General features: G+C 35.7%; 1 protein-coding gene and 1 long non-coding RNA gene across 2 annotated transcripts in view; both read right to left on the bottom strand.

Moving 5' to 3' along the window:
* Positions 1–24724, bottom strand: part of shisa6 (shisa family member 6) — a 120082-nt gene that overhangs the window by 14912 nt on the left and 80446 nt on the right. Inside the window, exons 6-8 of the mRNA XM_030140801.1 lie at positions 14284–14346; positions 9546–9566; positions 5033–5191 (exon numbers count right to left, since the gene is read on the bottom strand). Coding sequence (XP_029996661.1) covers positions 5033–5191; positions 9546–9566; positions 14284–14346 — 243 coding nt within the window. The remainder of the gene's footprint in view (positions 1–5032; positions 5192–9545; positions 9567–14283; positions 14347–24724) is intronic.
* LOC115423843 (uncharacterized) lies at positions 4014–4389 on the bottom strand. The gene is made up of 2 exons (XR_003936015.1): positions 4348–4389; positions 4014–4083 (listed from the first exon to the last, which is right to left on the bottom strand). It is a non-coding gene; the product is annotated as an uncharacterized LOC115423843 (long non-coding RNA).

Below are 24724 nucleotides of genomic sequence, written 5' to 3'. Positions count from 1 at the left end.
TATCGGGCAAGTGACTATATTTGGTAATTTCCTGAAACATTAAATATGGGTCTAATCCCACTTGTTTTATAAAACTACGGTGATTCAGACAGATTTTACAGATGTGTTGAAGCTGTAAATAATGACTATGAGTGATTTCTGTCCGTTTATGACCCTAGAACAGTTGTTTTATTACATGTGTTTATTCACTACAGATGATTTACGGCAAGAGGAGAGAGACTGTTGTCACAGCAACTGATGAGGAGGTCGATGACGATGTCCAATAACTTAGTAAACTTGAAATGTTGAATTTCAGAGTATTTCAATGAGTGTCCTTTAAAGGGTTAATCCTGTGGGAAACGCCAGCGTCTGTTTTACCTGAAAATGCTCCTAAATCTAAACGCTGTGTTCGGCTTAATTTGCTGCTTTTAATTAATCTGAATTACTGAGTCCACCTGCATCCAAAGCATCCCTCTCCGGTGATTTTCGACTCATTTGAATGCGATTCATCTGAAAAACTAATGCCTGAAAAACAGATGCTCTCGAGTCAAGGGAGTGAATTAGAATTTTTACCTCCGTCTGACTTTTTAAAGGTTCACTTTTGTCATTTTATGCTGCTTTAAATGAGGTTAAATGAGAAAAGAGCTGAGTTTACCCTGGTCTAAAACTAAATTAAATGTGCATAATGTTGCATTATGTAATAAAATACAACAGATATTCATAACAGGACACATTTTGGATTGATTGCAATAGATTTTTTTTTACATTTTATCATCATAAAAATGTAAAAAATACTACAAAATACGTTGTAATCAGACCAATGCAATCAATATTTTACCCTGTGCATGATATTTTTAAGCATTAAAGCTAATTTAAAAACCACAAATATTAAATTAGATCACATAAGCCTAGTAAAAGCAGTAACAACATCAGTTTTCATTATATTTCTCATTCAAATGCAGCCAAATTCAGGGACATTTGGGATCTGGGAAAAGTCATTCACACTTTTGTTTTCCAGCAGAGTTCATAATAACCATCATTTAACCCTTAAAGACCCAAACATCCAAAATATCTACTGATCTAAATGGTTTAATACCTGTTGATCCACTAATCCTATTAACACATGGAAATAATTAGTGTAAAATACAGTTATTTATCCCATCCAACACCTGGTTTAAATATGTGAAGAAATAACATGAACAAAAAATGAATAAAAAACATACAGAATAATACATTACATGAAGAAAATATGCAAAAATAGACCAGAATTAAGTAAGAAAGAATATAATTGGCAACAAAATAAACAAAGAAAGCCAAAGTAATGAATAAAAGGAACACAAATAATCATAAAAATAAGTAACATGAACAAAATAAGCCACAAACTGAATTTGAAGAAAACAATTTTAAAAAGGGACATGAAATGAACAAAAAATAAGTAAAATAATAAATGAAATTAATAAAATGAACAAAAGTGAATAAGAAAATTTACAAAATAATAAATAACACTGAGAAAATAAGCAATAAATAAAAAAAAAAAAAAAAAAAAATCTTAATAAATAAATAAATAAATAAATATAAACATTGATTCACATTGATCACTGAATGACAGTGGATGGAGACACCTTTTTATATATGTTAATAAATAAAATGAACAAAAAAAGATTTAAAAAAAAAAAGGAATAATATTACAAAAAATGCATAATAAATAAACAAAATAATAAGTGACAAAATAAGACACAAACTGAACAAAATTGAAAAAAATTAATAAATCAAGAAGGCACAACAATAAAAAAAATAAAATGAACAAAATAAACAAAAACAGCCAAATTAATGATATATTTGCTGGAAAAGTCACTTTTTCTTCAATTTTTCTCTGTTCTGATAGAACAACCTTCCACTTTAATCTGAGCTTTAATGAACATCTACACGAACAGTGAATTAAATACAGAAAAAGACCTGATTTACACTGAAAAAGCCCAAAATACAGAGGATAACATTATAATAAATGGGGATAAATCACTTTAAAAAGTTAAATAAATAGATAAATTAATTTGTGAACCGACACTAAAGTAACTCTGGGTCTTTCTGGGTTAAATCCTTTCATGTGAATCTACTGCCGTTCACTTCTGGGCTGTTTTGTTTTTTTTTCCTCAAGAATCTGCAAAAGCTTCAGGTGAAATAAAGCTGCGATAAATGCGGGTAAACATGCGGAGAACTATGGGGTGAGGAAGGTGTCCAAATATTCATGTGCATAAGACAGATACGTGTGCATATTAGTCTGTAGTTATGCAAAACTAAAAATAGTGGTACTAAAATAAATATAGTTGAGAAAATAAATCTAGTTGTGTAAAAATAAATATAGATGTGTAAAAATATAGGTGTGCAAAAATAAATATAGTTGTGTAAAAATAAATAAATTTGTGTAAAAATAAATATAGATGTGTAAAAATAAATATAGTTGTGCAAAAATATAGTTGTGCAAAAATAAATATAGTTGTGTAAAAATAAATATAGATGAGTAAAAATATAGGTGTGCAAAAATAAATCTAGTTGTGGAAAAATCTAGTTGTGCAAAAATAATTATAGTTGTGCAAAAAAAAAATCTAGTTGTGCAAAAATAAATATAGTAGTGTAAAAAAAAAAAATCTAGTTGTGCAAAAATAATTATAGTTGTGCAAAAAAAAAATCTAGTTGTGCAAAAATAAATATAGTAGTGTAAAAAAAATATATAGTTGTGCAACAAATAATTATAGTTGTGCAAAAATAAATATAGCTGTGTAAAAATATAATGGTGCAAAAAATAAAAATAGTTGTGTAAAAAAATATACACAGTTGTGTAAAAAATAAATATAGTTGTGTAAAAAATAAACATTGCATTTCCTGTTTGTAATTCTTGTCAAAACGTATAAATTCATATTCTGATAAAATACACACAATACATTTTATGAACGGCTGAACTCATTCAAGAGTTTACACTTTTTTTTTTCCACAATTATATCCTTGTTTTGTACAACTACAGACTAATATGCACACATTTCTATCTAATGCACATGAATATTTTGACACCATCCTAACCCCATATAACGGGGGGGGGGGGGCAGCACATGCAGCTCAGAATGTCACGGTAAATGTAATGGAGTGTCACATGGTGGAGGCGTTAATGCGCCATCCTGTTTCCATATAGACGTCATCTAGCTGTAATAATAATTTAAAAAAAGGGAATCTGTCTCTTAATATGTCATTAAGAGACATTAGCACCATGACATGGGCCGCAGATGGAGCCAAATTACTGCCCAATTAAGTGTCAGCTGATGAGGATGAGGATGAGGATGAAGATGAGGCCGGAGTGCCGTCATGCATCTGAACGAGTCCATTTCCCTAAAAAGGTGAAAAAGTGAGTGGATTATCTGCACGATGAGGCTCAAACATCTGGAGGTACTTAGCATGATGCATGTGGCGCTAATGGACGCTCAGAGGCTTCGTGTTGGTCCGAGGGTACGGCGGCGTTTTAGGACCATGTAACGAAAAAAAAAAAAGACTGATGCTACCAGAAGAAAGTCGGAAAATATGAAGATAAAACACGGAATTTAATGAGAATGAAGTCGAATATGAAGAGTCATAATTTTACGAGAATAACGTCATAATTTAAAATCAGGCAGGAAAAAGATAATAATTTACAGAATAAAGTCGAATATAAAAAGAGTCATAATTTTACAAGAATAAAGTCGTAATTTTATGAGAATAAAGCCATAATATTACAAGAATAATATTGCAATTTAAAAACAGGTGGAAAATTATCATAATTTAGGAGAATTAAGTCGTACCCACTCATCGCATAATGTAGAACTTGGAACTTTTTATGAGGTTCTACTTTCATTTGGGGTTCAAATACTGAGCCTATTAGCCCCGCCCACCAAATACTGAGCCTATTAGCCCCGCCCACCATCATTAGCATTAGTAGTCCCCTCCAACAGAAGTGAAAGCATTAGTCGAAGGAATTTGAAGACAGTTCGCAAACGTTTGGGTTTGTTTCGTCTTAAGAACCGAACAGATTTGGAACAAATCACTAAACTTACTTGAGGTTTAGAATTTCTAAATTATGACCTTTTAATCGTACTATGTGAATTTTTTTTTTTTTTTTAATATTACAACTTCAACCTCATAAAAGTACAACATTACAAATTACATAACAAATTAATGTTATATTTGAAATCAATAAACAGACAAACATTGTTTTCATGAGATTTTGAGGTTTTTCTTAACTGTGACTTTATTCTCATGAAATTATGGGTTTTATCTCAATATTTTATGACTTTTTTCTCATAAATTATTTCATTTACTTAAGGCTTACAATTTCTAAATTACAACTTTTTATCACACTATTGCAAATTTATTTTCAAATATTGTCATACTTTTATGCGATTAAAGTCATAATATTTTGAAAATAAATTCGCAATAGTGTGATAAAAAGTTGGAATTTATGAATTGTAAGCCCTAAGTAAGTTAAGTAATTCGTTCCAAATCCGTTCGGTTCTTACAACGAAACAAACCCAAACGTGTGCGAACTGTCTTCAAATTCCTTCGACTAATGCTAATGTGTTGATGGTGGGCGGGGCTAATAGGCTCAGTATTTGAACCACAAATGAAAGTAGAACCTCACAAAATGTTCCAAGTTCTACACTAATGCGATGAGTAGGTACGACTGTATTCAGGTAAATTATATTTTTCCACCTGCTTTTAAATTATGACGTAATTCTCATAAAATTATGGCTTTATTCTTGAAATATTATGACTTTGTTCTCATAAAATTATGACTCTTTTTGTATTCGACTTTATTCTCATAACATTATGGGTTTTATCTCAATATCTTGCGACTTTATTCTCATATTGACCAGTGTTTTTATTTTCTTATGTGGACCTAATGCGCCGTCGTACAAAGGTGACATCACACCTCACCTTTTTAGTTTTTTTTGTTTGTTTTTTTTTTGCGGGGGGCTGGGAGGGCATCAGGCAAAAGAACACGGCGACGGAGGACAGATGGAAGAACACCTACTCAATCTGTGCAGAGAGGACGAGTATTTACTTAGGTCAGACTTGAGGGCCAGTTCGTAGGACGGCGGCAGGTGGCTGAGGTTCTGGAAGGAGCGCGACAACGACAGGTCGTAGGGTTCTGTGGCCGACGTCAGGATGTTGTTCATCCGCTGGGGACGCTCTGCAGTGGACAGAGGGAGAAAAGAGGGGGACACAGAGGGGTGAGAACCAGGACCAGGGGGCTACACTGGGGGTCTGAACACAGGAGGGGGTGGGGAGGGGGGTGGGGGGGCTGGTGGAGGTGGTGAGGGTGGAGGTGGGACACGTCCGACAGTATTCACTAACCCTAACCCTAAGATGAAGGAGCTACTGTAGATTATTAGCATTAGCATTAGGTTAATGGTTAACTGCCTTTATTGTCCCTGTAGGGAAATTCAGTCTCTGTATATTATTCATACTAATACACAGGGCACCTAGCATTAGCATTAGCACATTAAGAGCAGTGCTTTATTATCTCTGCATTTTATCCATACTATTAAATACAGCACCTAGCATTAGCATGAGCTTAGGTTAACAGTTAACTGGCTTTATTATCCCTGTAGGGAAATTCCATCTCTGTATATTATCCATGCAAATACACAGGGCACCTAGCATTAGCATTAACACATTAAGAGCAGTACTTTATTATCGCTGCATTTAATCCATACTGTTAAATACAGAACCTAGGATTAGCATTAGCATTAGCTTAGGTTAACGGCTAACTGGCTTTATTATCCCTGTAGGGAAATTCAGTCTCTGTATATTATCCATACTAATACACAGGGCACCTAGCATTAGCACATTAAGAGTAGTGCTTTATTATCTCTGCATTTTATCCATAATATTAAATACAGAACCTAGCATTAGCATTATCATTAGCTTGGGTTAACGGTTAACTGGCTTTATTACCTCTGTAGGGAAATTCACTATCCATAAAAGCACACAGGACACCTAGCATTAGCATTAGCATATTAGGTGCAAGGCTTCATTATCTCTGCATTTTATCCATATTAACATATACAGAACCTAGCATTAGCACATTAGGAACAGTCTTTTATTTTTTCCTTTAGGGAAACTCAGGCTCTGTATATTTTCCATACTAATACACAGGACACCTAGCATTAGCATTAGCATATTAAGAGCAGTGCTTTATTACCCCTGCAGGGAAATTCAGTCTCTGCATTTTAATATACAGGACACTTAGCATTAGCATTAGCATATTGGAAGCAGTGCCTTATTTTGCTTTAGGGAAACTCAGTCTCTGTGTATTATCCATACTAATACACAGGACACCTAGCATTAGCATTAGCACATTAGGAGCAGGGCTTTATCATGTCTGTGTTTTATCCATACCAACACATACAGAACCTAGCATTAGCATTAGCATATTAAGAGCAGTGCTTTATTTCCCTTGTGGGGAAATTCAGTCTCTACATTTTAATATACAGGACACTTAGCATTAGCATTAGTATATTGCTTTAGCAATGCTTTATTTTCCTTTAGGGAAACTCAGTCTCTGTACATTATCCATACTAAGACACAGGACACCTAGCATTAGCATTAGCACATTGGGAAGAGTGCTTTATTATATCTGCATTTTAACCATACAAATACAAACAGTACCTAGCATTAGCATTAGCATTAGCACATTCGGAGCAGTGGGCTGCCATTGAAGCTGCTCCCTCACCATCTCCAGACCTTCACCAGCGCTGGGATCAAGGAGAATTAACCCACACATTAGGAACTCGTGGCATTAAAACTCTTTTTCTTTCGTGTCACTAAAGGGGTTCTGCAGTTATCAGAAACTCTGCTTTTATTTGAATTATTAATAATTCTGTGGCTGTGTTGAAGTCTGTAACTCTGACCCAGATCCTGGTCGCTCTGCCTTTCAGAGTTAAAGTGTTTGGTTTTGGGTGATTTTTTTTTTTTTTTGCAGCACCAGGAGATCCTCCATGCACCGCTGTGAGTGCCTGTAGATTCAGTATTTGGGACGCCCAGTCACGGGTCAGGAAGCGCAGTGGGTGGTGGTGGAGGGTATTGGGGGGGGGTTAAAAATAGGCCTGGGCTACAACTGCTGCAAAGAGGACACACAACACCAAGGAACATATGGTGCAGAGGTTGGAAACAGTGTGTGTTGGTGGAATAATAGAAGGAGGAGAAGACTCTGAGATGGGACTAAAGGTCATGGATTGTAATGCAGAGGGATGAGGCAAACACACAAACACCGAAAAGAACGGACATAAAAACCACCCCCAGTGAGCAGGTAGAGAATCTGAACCTTATGATACAAGTGGAAGGAAAAAGGCAGGAAAAGTATGGAGTTAGGCTGGTGTCAAAACATTCATGTGCGTTCGACAGATGTGTGCTCGTATTAGTTTACAACAGGTCGGTTCTTTCATCCGTCTGCTGCAGCGCTCTGTGGCTATGCAAACAGGAATAATGAGTATTTAATTTTATTTTAGTTCCACAGTTTTGTTTAAATGTAATTCTAGTTTTGAAGGTTATGGTGATCTTTTAACACCAAACCTTAAAGACCCAAACATCCACCTTTAACCAAAACCATCCGCTGATCTAAACTGTTTAATACCTGTTGATCCACTAATCCGATCAATACATGGAAATAATTGGTGTAAAATACAGTTCTTCATCTTTTTATGGTCATCAGATATGACCATATTTGGATGTTCAAAGGCTCCATAGTTACCATGGAAACACTGTCATCTTCTACAACATTGATTCAACTTTCCAAAATCTGTCCCCACTTCACAGACATTATTTCTGGAGCAGAGGATCCATGGATTCACAGCCTGACCATGAGTTCAGGTTCCAGATCAGGTCCAGATCAGGTCCAGATCAGGTCCAGATCAGGTTCTAGATCAGGTCCAGATCAGGTCCAGATCAGGTTCTAGATCAGGTCGAGATCAGGTTCCAGATCAGGTCCAGATCAGGTCCAGATCAGGTTCTAGATCAGGTCGAGATCAGGTTCCAGATCAGGTCCAGATCAGGTCCAGATCAGGCAGGATCACTGTCCAAGATGGACGACCAAGTCAGAGAACCAAACCAGGTCCAATCCAACCATTAGTCCACTGTTCTGACCATGGAGAAGGACCTCATGGTCAGTCTGAATCCATGGATCCTCTGTTCCAGAAATAATGTCTGTGGAGTGGGGACGCATTTACGACAGTCGAGTCACGTTGGTGAATTCGTATTGGTGATGAGAAATTATAAAGTTTACCGAATAAGTTTGAACAAGAATTACAAACACAGAATGTGTTTGTAATTCTTGTTCAAACTTATTCGGTCAGTGGATCTGTTGGTAATTGGATTTTTTTTTTCAGAAACAAAAGAAAAACTAGTGGTTCATAGATTTTCATTTTAAAATAGAAGAATTAAAATTGAATTTCAAGGTGTTTTTCCTTTTCAATGTCTAAACAGATAAACCAAATTTTCAAAAATGGATTGATTTTCGTTTTCTCTAATAACAAAGAAAAAAGTTACAACCGACAGAAATGGAAAAATGGACCAAAAACACCTGGGTTTTTTTTCTTTTTTGTTCTGAGACCGGATGTTGTCATTTTCAAGGAAAGAGTTCTAATGCCTCGGACACAAAGATTCTAAAGAACAATGGGTTTGTAAAATTTTTCGCAGACATTCATGGAGGGTGCATGTCTACGATGTCCAGATTTCATACGAACTGGAAGATTCGTACAAATCCATCGTTCATAAGAATCTTTATGACCAAGGTATTAGAGCTCTTTCCTTAAAAATGACAACATCCAGTCTAAGAAAATGAAAACAAAACTGGTGTTTTTGGTTTGTTTTTCCATTTCTGTCGGTAGTAACTTTATTTTTTGTTATTAGTGAAAAGGAAAATCAAACTGTTTTTTAAATTTGGTTTATCTGTTTGGACACTGAAAAGAAAAACACTTTGAAATTCAATTTTCATTCTTCTATTTCAAATCAAAAATCACTGAACCACTAGTTTTTGTTTTTGTTTCTGAAAAGAAAATCCAATTACGAAAACATACACGGACCATTTTGGGTTTGTACGAATCTTCCAGTTTGTACAAAATCTGGAGTTCGTAGACATTCATGGATGGAGCATGTCTACGATGTCCAGATTTTATATGAACTGGAAGATTCGTACAAACCCATTGTTCATAAGAATCTTTGTGACTGAGGCATTAGAGCTCTTTCCTTAAAAATGGCAACATCCGGTCTCAGAAAATGAAAAAAAAAAACAAAAAACAAACAGGTGTTTTTGGTCCTGAAAATCCACTTACCAGCAGATCCACTGACCTTATTCATTGGTATTCTGATCAAATCCATATATTTAATGTACGACTGAACTCATTCAACAGTTTCCACATATGTATTTTCACACATCTACAGACTAATATGAACAAATATCTGTCTTTTGCACATGAATATTTTAACACCAACCTCACCCCATACCAACAGTCCACATATTCAACATGTGTTTGTGTATTACTTACCATATCCCAGAGTTCTGTGGGCTGATAAATCCAAGTGAGAAACACAGGATCAATAACAGAACAAGTCCACAGTACGTTGTATGGAATGACACACAAACCAGAAGGTTCTGAATTATGCAGGACGGTTAGCGGCGGCTTCACAACAGCCATTTTTACACTTTTATTGGCCGCGCCGAGGACCGTTGAAACCCATTTCACTGTTAAAACGACGTCGTGTTTAAGAGGCTCCATTAACATCAACAACTTTATGAAAATATGCCGAGTTTAACCTGAAAACTCTGATGCAAAACCTGGTTGGACGCAGAGTTTGAAGCAGAGGTGGGTGTTTAATGCAGCCTGGGGGGGGGGGGTCCAACATACGGCCAGAGGACCAAAACTGGACGTCCAAAGGGTCAAAGACGGACCAGGGGACGAAAAGAACTTATTTATCTACATTTCTTCACGTATCATTTTGATAATATATTTTCAGGTACATTTTGTACAAATTACTGCTGTAATTGTGTTAAATAGTGTTTAAAATGTATTATCTGAATACTTTATCAATCCAAAAGGGAAATTATTGGATGTTACAGTTGTAGAATAAAAAAGTAGAAGGAAAGAAATTATCAATACAACAAAAAGAGAATATCTATATCTATCTATCTATCTATCTATCTATCTATCTATCTATCTATCTATCTATCTATCTATCTATCTATCTATATATATATATATATATATATATATATATATATATATATATATAAATATATCAAATGGGATCTACAAATACATAAAATATTTACTAACAGGCAGAATATAGTTAAAATGACACTTAATTCACAGGTTATTTACATTTTATTTTTAAAGGACAGTTTGGAAATGTAAATATTTTCAGAATTTAATGGGTGTTGTTTGCACTAAAACAAAAATAACATAGAGAATATAATATATTTATATATACACACAAAAACAGATGAGAATAACCTGAAAAGACTGGAATTTCTTTAGAAAAATATATGTAATTTCAACAATATCCTGCTTCAACTTATCATTAATATAATTATATTAAAGATGGGATGTACAAATACACAAAACTATTTAATAACAGGCAGAATATTGTTAAAATGACACTTAGTTTTCTTTAGACATTTCAGGTTGTTCTTATTTCTTCAGGTTATTCTCATTTTATTGTTACAGGATAGTTTGTAAATGTGAATATTTTCCTAATTTAATGTTATTTGTTGCACTAAAACAAAGACAAACATTTGAAGTTGTCATTATTTATAGGCATAATATAATATTATGTTTTTCACATCAAACCGAGTAGAAAATCTGCAGTCATTCTTTTTTTTGTCGGTTCTTCCGCTGTTATTATTTGACTGTAGATCATATTGGTCTGTATGTGGAACCTGAACTAAAATGAGTTCCACAGCCTGGACTGTGGAATTTTCGCACTTTGCAAATTCATCCCAGGGGCCAGACTGGAACCTTTGGGGGGGCCGTATTTGGCCCCCGGGCCGCATGTTTAAGACCCCTTATTTAAACATTCGACTTCTACTCGTCTCTTCTACATCGGATCTTACTCTACATTTCCACACTTTCTATATGCACTGGACCCCTCCTCTGCTCTATGCCCCCCCCCCCCCCCCCCCCAAACAGACTAGTGTTTGGTTTCATTGGCATTTCGATGCTAACTCCACAGTTAAAACTTCTCTCCTTTCACATAAAATCCCACTCTGTAAAACAGATGGAACATAATAACAGTAATTAAGTTTTCAGGAACTTGACTGAAGTGATGATACACTTTTCATTTCCTCACAGGGCGTCTTTATCAGCCCTTCCTCACATTTAATTTCCCCGTGAAAGATATACTTTTGTCCTCGCAATTAGAAAAAGTCTGCGTCTAGGATTGTTTCACTTGTTTTTCTTCAAGGACAGAAAATATGAAAATGTGTTTAACCCTTAAAGACCCAAACATCCACCGATCTAAACCATTTAAGACCTGCTCATCCACTAATCCTACCAATTCATGGAAATAATTAATGTAAAATACAGTTCTTCATCTTTTCATGGTCATCAGATATGACCATATTTGGACGTTCAGAGGCTCTGTAGTTACTGTGGAAACACCGTCATCTTGTACAACATTGATTCACCAGTAAAACCCATGGAGTTGGATCAGTGACAGTGGATGGACACACTGGGTTTATGTGTATTAATAAGTAAAATGAACAAAAATGAATTAAAAAAAAAAAAATCTAAAAAATAATGAAAAATGTGGAGAAAGTAAACAAGAGATTTACTAAAGTAGAGTAAAAAAAGATCAAATAAACCACAAAATGAACAAAAACAGAAAAAAATAATGCATGAAATGAAGAAAGATGAATAATAAATCAACAAAATAATAAAAATTGTGGAAAAAAAAGCCAAAGACTTAAATAAAGCAAAAAAGATAAAATAAACCACAAAATGAACAAAAACAGCCAAAATAATTTATCAAATTAAGCAACATTAATAATAAATCATTAAATGAACAAAAATGAATAAAAAAAAAAAAAAAGACTTACAAAATAATAAATAATGTGGAAAAACTCAGCAAAAAATGCACTAAATTCAAGTAAAAAGTATCAAATAAGCAACAAGATGAACTAAATTGAAGAAAAAAATAATAGGCAACAACATGAACAAAAACAAAAAAAGTCAGATAAATAAAAATGAACAAGAAAAATTCATAAAAAAAGAATAACAGAGTTGGATCAAAGACAGTGGATGGACACACTGGGCCTTATATAGATTAATAAATAAAATGAACAAAAAAGAATAAAAAACAAAAACATATAAAATAATAAATAATGTGGAAAATATATGGAAAATTTTTAGAAAAACAAATAAAGCAACAAAATGAACAAAAACTGCCAAAAATTAATAATAAATCAACAACAAAATAATAATGTAACGTGCACAAAATAAGCCACAAACTGAACAAAAATAAGTCATATTTCAGTAAAATATAATGTAAAATTAATCTAATTAAAGAAAATGAAGAAAATAAGATTGTAAAACCCATGGAGGTGGATCAGTGACAGTGGATAGACAGTTCATGACAGATTAGACAGGAAAAGACACTGTTTCCAATTTTTCTCTCTTTTTTAATTTAAACAATCAATATTGATGGTTGTAGACGCATGATTTATGTTCAGTTAATGATAGATTAAAAAACAAAAAAAAGTCACTTTTTCTTCCAAAAAAAAAAAAAAACAAAACAGCCAGAATGATCAATAAAATAACCAACATGAATTAAAAAAACAAAATAATAACCAGTGTTGGGAATAATGGCATTACTAACGCCGTTATTTTTTTCCAGTAACGGGTGATCTAATGAATTACTATTTGAAACGTTACAACGCCGTTACCGTTATCGACAAATGTGGTGCGTTACTCTGCACTGATATCGAACAGCTGTTATCCGTCCTGACTCGCTCAGCCAGGCACCAGAGGTGTGACGTTCACGGACGAGTCGAGTCTTTTCAATGGCTCCTTTCAGTGAACGATAAGAATCGATTCGTTGAGAATCGTTCGTTTACAAGTCGTTCTTCTATTCAGATCCCCCACACTGCCTTCATGCTTCACCTGTGTGTCCATGAGTCTGAACTGTCCACGCTGCCTTCACCTGAACCACTGATGACATCTGCCAGTTTCAGTTGTCCCAGCACACCCCATGCACTTGAACGCAGCTACGTGCACAGCTAACTTTGGGGAGGAGTTATCAGTGAGTCCGACTGACTGGACTGAAGACATTTACCACTGGATCAGAGAGGAGCCACTGAAAAAAGAGATGTGGGATTAACTGGAGGAGCATCTGCTTCTGTAAATGCAGATCTGCATTCATGTGGTAGAAAAGCCGGGCCCCGGTGGACCCCAGCCTGGCCCTGGTGGACCCAGACAGGCCCTGGTGGACCCCAGACAGGCCCTGGTGGACCCCAGACAGGCCCTGGTGGACCCCAGACAGGCCCTGGTGGACCCCAGCCTCACCATAGTCCTGGTCTTCAGAACCTGTCTGCTGTTCTACTCTATGAAACTGACCTGTGAAACACACTCAGAAATCAGTTTTCTTTTACATATTTGAAGGTTTTTAAAAAAGTAACGCAATAATTATTTTCCCTGGTAACTAATTACATTTATGAAGGAGTAATTCTGTTACTAATTCAGTTACTTTTTGGGGAAAGTAACTAGTAACTAAAACTAATTACTTTTAAAAAGCAATGTGCCCAACACTGATAATAACATGAACATGAACAAAACAAGCCACAAACTGAACAAAATTGAAGAGAAATGGTCAAATAGGCAACAAAAGGAAGAATAAACAATAAAATAAGGTTGTATGTGTTTTTATATTCAATTAATGATAGATTTTGCTGAAAAAGTCCCTCCCTCGGTTTTTCTCTGTTTTTGATTTAAAAACCTTTGAATTTACTCGAGTTTACTTGAACATCTACATGATCAGTGAATTAAATTTAGAAAATACAGAATTCACACTAAAAAAAAAAAAAATACAAAGAATAAAATCAGAATAAATAATGATAAACGACTTGGGAATGATAAATAGTTCTGGGTCTTTAAGGGTTAAAAAAGGGTCGATCAGTGTCATAAAAACTTTGTTTTAAAGGTGCAGATGTTGGTCAAACTGGTCCAGATCCACGTTCTAAAGTCCATGTGTGCTCTGAACCCATGTCCTGTTGCAGTTGGAGGTTCTTACCCAGTTTGGGGGTCAGTGCGGTCAGGTCCAGGTGGCTGTGCTGGTAGTCATGGTGATGGTTTCCTGTCGGAGCAAAAACAAAACATGGGTGTCAGTCAAGCACGTCTGCATGTAATAAACAAGGTGTTTATTTAGGCGGAGTTTCCAACATGACCCCCAGGTGTCAGAAACATCCAATAATCCAACAGAATTCAACCCTGACCTGATGCATCTGCCTTGAAAACCACATGAACTCCTGGAACTGTTCGTTTCCGTCTATATCAGGGGTCTCAAACTCATTTTCTTTCAGGTTCCACATTCACCTCAAAATGATCTCCAGTGGGCCGGACCAGTCAAATAAAAGCACAATAGCCTACAGTATATTTTCAGTCTTTAGAAAACGCTCACAGACAAGGACTCACATTCTGTCGAGTGTTTGTCGTGTTTCTGTCAGAGCTTTGGTTGAAGCTTCATTAAATCAAACAGTAAAACACATTCATTCCTTTGACACAAAAACTGTTGTTTGGTTCAAATACAAACATTTATTTTCTACCAACGTTGAAGAACTGTCCCAGTGTCCCTGTACGTCAGTGTCTGTTCTATGTGGATCAGATCCAGTTGAATCTGTGAGGTTGTTCAGGTTCTGTTCAGTGTTCCAGTCCTGTGGTTCTGGATGCAGATCAATCTAACTATAGAAGTGGGCGGGACTTTCACTGGAGGAGAACTGAACTCCTCCAATCACAGTCCATATATGACTTCAATCAGTGATCAGTAGGAACTAGACTGATATCTGGAACCATTTACATGTTCTAAACCATCAACAGATGGACCAGTAGAAAGAAAGAAACAGTTAGAATATTTAAAAACATTTAAAAAATCAAAATTTCTCAAAAATGTGAACAAACTTTGTAGACGTTGTCCCAAAGAAGAAACATAAAAAATCTCAAATGAATCTGACCTGTGGTTTCATCAGAGATGTTTGAAGAAATTGCTAACGACAACGAAGAAGACGACAAAGATGACAAAAAAGAAGACAAAGATGAAGGTGATGGAGAAGATGACACTGACAATGAAGACGACAAAGACAACAACGTCAGTGACAACAACGACGAAGATGAAGACGCCGCTGCCAGAGACGCCACCGACGATGACGATGACAGCGACGACAACAACAATGATGACGACAATGACATCGCAGCCGAAGAAGACGGAGAAGACAACGGTGAAAATGAAGATGACAACGACAAGAATGACAATGCCGCCGAAGACAATGCTGACGACGAAGATGACGATGAAGACTATTCTTATTTCTGTAGAACTAGTGTTTTATTCATATTGGAGGAGCACAATGACAATAAAGGCTATTCTATTGTATTCTATTGTATTGTATTGTATTGTATTGTATTCTATTCTACTCTACTCTATTCTATTCTAATACTCTGTTCTATTCTATTCTACTGTGTTCTATTCTACTCTATTCTATTCTCATACTCTGTTCTACTCTACTCTACTCTATTCTATTCTATTCTATTCTACTCTATTCTACTCTACTGTGTTCTATTCTACTCTATTCTAATACTCTGTTCTATTCTATTCTACTCTACTGTGTTCTATTCTACTCTACTCTACTCTGTTCTATTCTATTCTACTCTACTGTTTTCTATTCTACTCTACTCTACTCTGTTCTGTTCTATTCTACTCTACTGTGTTCTATTCTATTCTACTCTACTCTGTTCTATTCTATTCTACTCTACTGTGTTCTATTCTACTCTACTCTGTTCTATTCTATTCTACTCTACTGTTTTCTATTCTACTCTACTCTACTCTGTTCTATTCTATTCTACTCTACTGTGTTCTATTCTATTCTACTCTACTCTGTTCTATTCTATTCTACTCTACTGTGTTCTATTCTATTCTATTCTATTCTATTCTATTCTACTCTACTGTGTTCTATTCTATTCTATTCTATTCTATTCTCATACTCTGTTCTACTCTACTCTATTCTATTCTATTCTATTCTATTCTATTCTATTCTATTCTATTCTATTCTATTCTATTCTATTACTGTATAATTATATGCACTTGGCTGTATTTCTAGACTTCATTTATTGTCAGTATTCTTCCGTTAAATGCCCGAACACATGAGTTTAAACTAAACCCATCTCTGTTTCTTTGTTTTTTGACTGAACTGATGGATCAGATGTTCTTCAGAGGAGAACGTCGATGCCACTCCACCGCTCCATGATCCATCAGTTCCTCTGACTCAGACGTTTGATGTTGCGTTTATACGACTCCATGTTCAAGAACAAAGGAACCTGATCTGAGACCTCCATCACAGAGCACATCCACTTCTTCCACCGCCTGGAAATCAAACCTTCATCCAATTACAGACGCTCTGCTCAGGAGCACAATCCCAACATGGTGCCATGGGATACCTGGAGCTGATCTGCACTTAATATGTTCATCGATCATCCGATAAACGCCATCAGACATTACAATGGCCATAAAAGGGATTAAAGCAGGAACGTCTGACTCAGTTTAGTTCAGGTTCCACAGTCAGATCTAAGGAAGGACACATGTGATAGTTAAAAAAAAATCAGCATGAAAAGTCTAAATTATAAGATAATAATAATAATAATAATAATAATAATAATAATAATAATGACTTCTTAACTCTTAATTTTGACTTTTTTAATTATAATTTAGATTTTTTTATGTCATAATTTTGACTTTTTAAATTCATAATTAAAAGATTTTAATCTCATAATTTTGACTTTTTTGTCTTGTATTGTGACTTTTTATCTTATTATTTTGACTTTTTAATCATGTAATTTTAAGTTTTTATCTCAATATTTTTACTTTTAATTTTAAAATTTTGACTACTGAAGGACAATAGCCACGAAGGAAAAACAAAAAAACAAAAGCCTGATAGATGACAGCAGACATAAACCCAGACCATCCTTGTCTGTAAATATCTTCTATATTTTCATCCAATTGGACCGGATCAGACCCTTTTGCGGCCGGTTTTGGCCCGTGGGCCATATGTTTGACACCTCTGCCTTACACTGATGAGGGGGTTTGTTCTGCTTTAGTTACAGATCAGTGCTTTTATCTTAATGATGTTACCTCCCAGCGGCTGATCTGACATTTCTGACAAATGTTCTGTGACTTTTGCAAAGATCTGAGGCGGCGTCAGCTTCATTTAGTCAATTCAGTCCCTGGTTTGTGGCTGAAACTGATACGAGGAAGGACACTGGTCCACTTAAAGGAGGGATATTTGTCTTTTTAAAATGTTGTTCTTTCTTTTCCCACATTTCCCTGTGGTCTACAAAAACTGTAAATGCTCTGCTTGGGTCTGAATTCTTCTTTCATTCAACTCCACAGGTCCATCTTCAACCCTATTTCTGAGTAATGACACCAGAAAGGTGGTTTGGAGTGAGAAATTTTCGCCTGAAGTCTGGACCTTATATGTGCAAATGTGGAGACGGAACTAGTTATAGATGTAACTAATTAAGAAGGAATTCAAAAAGGTTGTAGAAATCCACTGGATTTTTGCCAGAATTATTATTTTTTAACCCTGTCCTGTTCAGCAGTTTGTCCTCCAGTATTAGTCTACTGGGGCCAGGAGTCTTTGACAGTTTTAATCTAAGAGGGTTTTGAACCTTAGATCAATTCCCCTATTGGTTGGATTTCATTATTTTATTGCTGTATGATTATGGTTTTAAATGTTCTACCTCTAAATTTATAGAGTATTTTTCATGCTCTTTCATGATCACCCAAAAATAGCCCAAAAACCACCAAAAAAACAAACCAACAATCACCTAAAAACTACCCAATAATAGCCTAAAAACCACCTACAAACAACCCAAAAATCACTCAAACATCATCCAACAACCATCTAAAATCACCCAAAAATAGCCCAAAAACCACCAAAAAACAACTCAACAATCACCTAAAAACCACCCAAAACCAACACAAAAACCACCAAAACATCATCCAAAAACAACCTAAAAATAGCCCAAAAACCACCTAAGAACAATCCAAAACACCTAAAAACGACCTAAAAACCACCCAGACAACACCTAAAAATGACCTAAAAACCATCCAAACATCACCTTAAAACATCCTTAAAAAATCACCTAAAAACAACCCAAAAATCACTTAAAAACAATCCAAAAATCAACTAAAAACCATCAAAAACCAACCCAAAAACCACCCAAACATCATCCAAAAACAACCCAAAAACCACTCAAACATCATCCAAAAACAACCCAAAAACCACTCAAACATCATCCAAAAACAACCCAAAAACCACCCAAACATCATCCAAAAACAACCCAAAAACCACCCAAACATCATCCAAAAACAACCCAAAAACCACTCAAACATCATCCAAAAACAACCTAAAAATAGCCCAAAAACCACCTAAGAACAATCCAAAACACCTAAAAACGACCTAAAAACCACCCAGACAACACCTAAAAATGACCTAAAAACCATCCAAACATCACCTTAAAACATCCTTAAAAAAATCACCTAAAAACAACCCAAAAATCACTTAAAAACAATCCAAAAATCAACTAAAAACCATCAAAAACCAACCCAAAAACCACCCAAACATCATCCAAAAACAACCCAAAAACCACTCAAACATCATCCAAAAACAACCCAAAAACCACCCAAACATCATCCAAAAACAACCCAAATACCATCCAAACATCATCCAAAAACAACCCAAATACCATCCAAACATAGCCCAAAACCCACCCACAGACTACTTAATAAAACCAGTCAGCTGAGGTGCTCTGTGCTGGAGTAAACTGTGTTTTCTATCAGGGGATAAGATCGTGTTCATTTTAAACCTAATAGTTTTATATAGTTGAATTGATGTTAAATGTACTCATATAAAGACAGCTCTGCAGCAGCTGGAGGGTTCAAATTCAAACTGTCTGAACTATTAGGGTCTGAACACACAAAGAAATGAACCACAGACTAAGAAAAGTGGGTTTAATATGACCCCTTTAAATGGACTCAGGTAGTCGAACTAAAAAACCACCAAAGGTTTAGAGCATGTGTCCAGTGGAAAAGTGACTGTTTTTAGACACTGGACCAGCGTTGGAGGAGGACAATCAGAAGTGTAGTGGATTAAAGTCATACAGAACAGAACATACGTCCACATAAACCCACTGTCTCGGCTGGACTGTGACCGTCTGAGGCTGCAGGATCTGGTTCTGTTTAGGTGAAGTCTGAACTGTTGGACAGATAAGGACGGACTCACAGGTGGGTTTAGAACGGTTCACATCCACAGAACTGAGCACAAAACGATATCTAGTCCATGAATAAAATACCTTCATTCATCAGACACACTAAAAGTTTACATTTATTTAAAAAAAAAAAAAGAAAACAGACAGGAAGTACTCAAGGAAATACAGTCATGCATACGGATGGGAACTGAGAACTGAGAACCAGTTCTTTTTGAGAACTGGTTCTTAGTAGATCGATTCCTTGGAGTCGTTTGCCTGTTTAATGATTCTGCTTATTGTGCATTGTTTTGGTTTAGAACGGTCCAAAAAGATGACACTAGGACCATTTGGAACAAGGTTGTAATAGTTTTGGATTTTTCATTATAGTTTAGTTGTATTTAATTTTGACTTTTTTTTTTTCTCTCTAATTCAGTTCATTTTAATTAGTTTTCAGAGCGGGTTTGTTTTATTTGTTTTCTTTATTTTCTAAATGCTTAGTTTTAGTTTAGTTTTAGTTTCTTTATCTCTTTTCTACGGAAGCGTATTGCATTCACAAAAAAAAATAATTTCGGCTCTGTTTTTCTGAATTAATGAGATAATTATCTCATAATTACGAGAAAAAATAAGTTAAAAAAAACAAATCGGCGCTGTTTTTCTGAGTTTATGAGATACTGTTTCCTGAAAAAAAAAAAAAAAAAAGCTCTGTTTTTCTGAGTTTATGAGATACTGTTTCCTGAAAAAAAAAAAAAGCTCTGTTTTTCTGAGTTTATGAGATACTGTTTCCTGAAAAAAAAAAAAAAGCTCTGTTTTTCTGAGTTTACGAGATACTGTTTTCCGAAAAAAAAAAAAAAAAAAAAGCTCTGTTTTTCTGAGTTTACGAGATACTGTTTTCCGGAAAAAAAAAAAAAAAAAAGCTCTGTTTTTCTGAGTTTACGAGATACTGTTTTCCGAAAAAAAAAAAAAAAAAAAGCTCTGTTTTTCTGAGTTTACGAGATACTGTTTTCTGAAAAAAATAAAATGTGGCTGTGTTTCTCTGTCAGTGGGACAGTGGTCCCTGGTCCAGGCAGGAGCTCCTTCTATCTGTGCTGCTGAAAGCCTCTCGGGGGAGCGTGAAGTTGTTTCCGTTCTCGTAACCGGTTCCGATTACGGATCATGGAACTAGTTTCATTCACAGAAATCAGAACCAAGCCCCGCTTTGTGCACGGATCAAGCCCTTCAACCACACCGGTGCTCAGAGCCTGTAGCCCGGCACCACGACGCGGTGATGGGAGTTGGCATTAATGACTACTACCACTACTAGGACTCCTGCCATGGGGCAGGTGTCCCGTCCCGGTGCATTGGGCCGACCAGGTGAACCAGTGTTGTCCATCGCTGGTGGTCTTGCTCCAGCTGCTCTGCGTCCTCCATGGTAACTCTGATGGAACGCATTAGTCAGAACTAGATCTGTGGAGGAGCGTCTTGGTGTCCCGGTTCACCCCCCACCCCCATAGCTTTACCTGGACCTGATGGAAAGCTGTCTGGGGGTGGGAGGTGAACCGGGACACCGAGACGCATATTTTCTTTAATCATGGTGAATGTCATTTTATTTGACTTCATTAATGCCAACTCCCATCACCGCGTCGTGGTGCCGGGCTACAGGCTCCGAGCGCCGCTGTTCTGTGGAGTTGAGCTGCTCCGTCCACCCGCTCCAGTCCGGCTTACACACCGGGGAGCGGATAGCTGTCCGCCTGGACCTGATGGAAAGTTATTGGGGAGGGACGAACTGGTACACCAAGCCGCTCCTCCATGGATCTAGTTCTGACTAATGCTTTCCATCAGGTCCGACAAATAAATGAATCCACATTTGCACTCTTCTGCTGTGTATATTTTCTTTAATGCTGGTGAATGTCATTTTATTTGACTTCATTAATGCCAACTCCCATCACCGCGGTCGTGCCCTGTCAGGAAACCGGGCTACAGGCTCCGAGCGCCGGTGTGGTTGAAGGGCTTGATCTGTGCACGAAGCGGGGCTTGGTTCTGATTTCTGTGAATGAAACTAGTTCCATGATCCGTAATCGGAACCGGTTACGAGAACGGAAACAACTTCACGCTCCCCCGAGAGGCTTTCAGCAGCACAGATAGAAGGAGCTCCTGCCTGGACCAGGGACCACTGTCCCACTGACAGAGAAACAGAGACACATTTTATTTTTTTCAGAAAACAGTATCTCGTAAACTCAGAAAAACAGAGCTTTTTTTTTCTGGAAAACAGTATCTCGTAAACTCAGAAAAACAGAGCTTTTTTTTTTTTTTTTTTTTCGGAAAACAGTATCTCGTAAACTCAGAAAAACAGAGCTTTTTTTTTTTTTTTTTTTTTTCGGAAAACAGTATCTCGTAAACTCAGAAAAACAGAGCTTTTTTTTTTTTTTTTTCGAAAACAGTATCTCGTAAACTCAGAAAAACAGAGCTTTTTTTTTTTTTTCAGGAAACAGTATCTCATAAACTCAGAAAAACAGCGCCGATTTTTTTTTTTTAACTTATTTTTTCTCGTAATTATGAGATAATTATCTCATTAATTCAGAAAAACAGAGCCGAAATAATTTTTTTTGTGAATGCAATACGCTTCCGTACTTTTCTCTTCTTCTCTGTCGTCGTATTCAAATAAATCCCAGACAGGACTCTGCTGCTTTCTCCCAACTTTAGTCTCCATGTTTCCAGGTAGAGTGGGGACCAGAAGACGACTGGAAACCACAAGTGACGGACCGTCAAGTGTCGTATGGTGCCGCTAGCTCAAATTGCTTGGGGGAAATAAATCAATTTTATATTAATCCAACATTGACAAAGGTGAAAACGAAGGGAATTTTATCCAGAATTGTTATAGTTTTAGTTAGTTTTGTAAGCACACAATACAGTTTCAGTTAGTTATCTTTTTTTTTTCTTTTAATGATAGTTTTTATTTATTTCAGTTAACGAAAATGTTTTTACAATTCTAGTTTTAGTCATTTCATTAGTTTTCGTTAACGATAATAACCTTGATTTGGAACACTGTCAAAGCTTTCATTTCTTCAAAAGGAGGAAATCCGTCCGGTATGTGAAAACATTTGTCCACAGTATTCCATAAATTTGCAGGAATGTCACGTATTTGATATGATACTTGGCAACTCCTGGGAATCTAGAAACAGAGCGAACACCAGGACATCATCAGTTTCAGCTTCACAGTTTGTTTTTTATGTATTGGGATTGTCTCTGTCAACTCAACACATATTTTTTATCAGTAAGTTTTTATTTTTATTTTTATCAATTAATTGAAATTCCAGCCGACCCCATTTGAATTCCAGGATGGGTTGGATTGACTGACAAACGCTCATTCCAACACAATAAATGTCAGTAGCAGCACTTTGTTCAGTCAGACTAATGACAATGACAATAAAGCACATTTACAAAAGGAACTAACAACTGGAATGGGATTAAGGACTAGTATCAGTACTCGGTATCAGCAAGTACACTGTAAAAAAAATCTGTGATTTAACAGAAATTTCCTGTTTATTTTACAGATTTTTCCTGTATTTTCAAGATACAGGAAAATATCAATAAATTACAAAAACAGACTGTAATATTACATGTCAAATGTAAAATAACATGAAAAAACTGTAACTGTGAATAACCAAAAAAATTCAATTTTTAAAAAGAATTTTGTTCTTTTTTCACAGAAAAATACAGTTAAAATACATTTGCAAATGTATCATAATTTCACAAATATTTCTTTTCTATTTATGAGATTAAACTGTTAATTTAAAGTTTAATACTGTAAAAAAAAAAAAAAAAAAAAAAAAAGATAAAATTACTGACAATTAACCGTAAAAGAAGTATTTGTTCTTTAAGTTTAACAAGACTTGTTTGTTAATTGACAAATCTTGTGTAATTACGTCAGGTTTCACAACAACAACAACAAAAAAATGAATAAATATATTTTTGTGAATGTGTAACATGCATAAGCACTGATAAACTGTCCAAATACAGTTTTTATCAGTGGATTGTACAACTGAGTCTCATTGAAAAAATTATACACACACACACACACACATATATATATATATATATATATATATATATATATATATATATATATATATATATATATATATATATACAATCAAATTACATATATATATATATATATATATATATATATATATATATATATATATATGTAATTTGATTGTTTTAATACATGTAAATATTCTTTATTAAACATTAAAAAGTAAAAAAAAAAAAAAAAAGCAAAATATCATGCAAGGTTAGGGCAAAAAACTGTATTTTAATTATGGAAAATTACCGTATTTGTATGAGATGGTTATTTTCCGTTATTTAACAGTATTTTTTCAGCACCCCTGCTGCCGGAATAACACGTTTTTTTTTACAGTTTTTTTTTTTTTTTTACATTGTTCTCAAGTGTAAGTACTTGTACTCAGTCTGGAAAAAAGTGGTATCGGTACATCCCTAATTATGTGTTAATAACATCTCCTCCTGAGACCCAGCAATGCATTTTTGTCCTCTGTAGGGGACAAAAGTTTGACAGTTTTACTGAAAAAATGCTGTCCATTGCAAAGGACATTCCATAAATTAAAAAATAATAATAATAATTGTAAAAATATATCTGATAAACTACTGCATTATGCAGTTTCCAATCAAGACAATTATTTAATGTAAAAAAAATCCAAAAATGTCACTTTCCTGGGTCTCAGGAGGATATGGATTAAAACTATTTCTTTTCTTTTTTTATTGTGTATGTCTTTTTTTATCTTTTCCTTTGGACCTATTTTCTGTGTCCTTCATAAATAAAGCTCGAATGAGTGAAAGTTCCTGAGTTTGTGGAACTCGTCCTGATTCTTCATGTTCCTAAATATGACTTGTGTGACGCCGGGGCATCGACATGTCGCATCCATCTGTCACGGATCTCAGCGGTGCGACAGTCTACTGCAGAGACACACCTGCTCACCGGCGACGCGTTAACGCAGCGGCGCTTCGTCGCCGCTAAACCGCGTCACGGGGATTGGCTGCAGTAAAGCGGGCGGATCGGCCGTAAATGAGCGGGACGCCTGGGGCCGGCGGCGGCGGACGGACGGGATCCCACTGTGACCCAGATCCATTTTAAACGGCTCACTCTGGGGAAGCGGGACGGACAGACGCCGGCGCCGTGTCAGTCCGCTGGCGGAGGCGGACGGAGCATGTGGACGCCGTGG

Source organism: Sphaeramia orbicularis, chromosome 8 (assembly GCF_902148855.1).
Source record: "Sphaeramia orbicularis chromosome 8, fSphaOr1.1, whole genome shotgun sequence".
NCBI lineage: Eukaryota > Metazoa > Chordata > Actinopteri > Kurtiformes > Apogonidae > Sphaeramia > Sphaeramia orbicularis.
The sequence above is the reverse complement of the archived record's forward strand: the minus strand, read 5'-3'. Positions and strand labels throughout refer to the sequence as shown.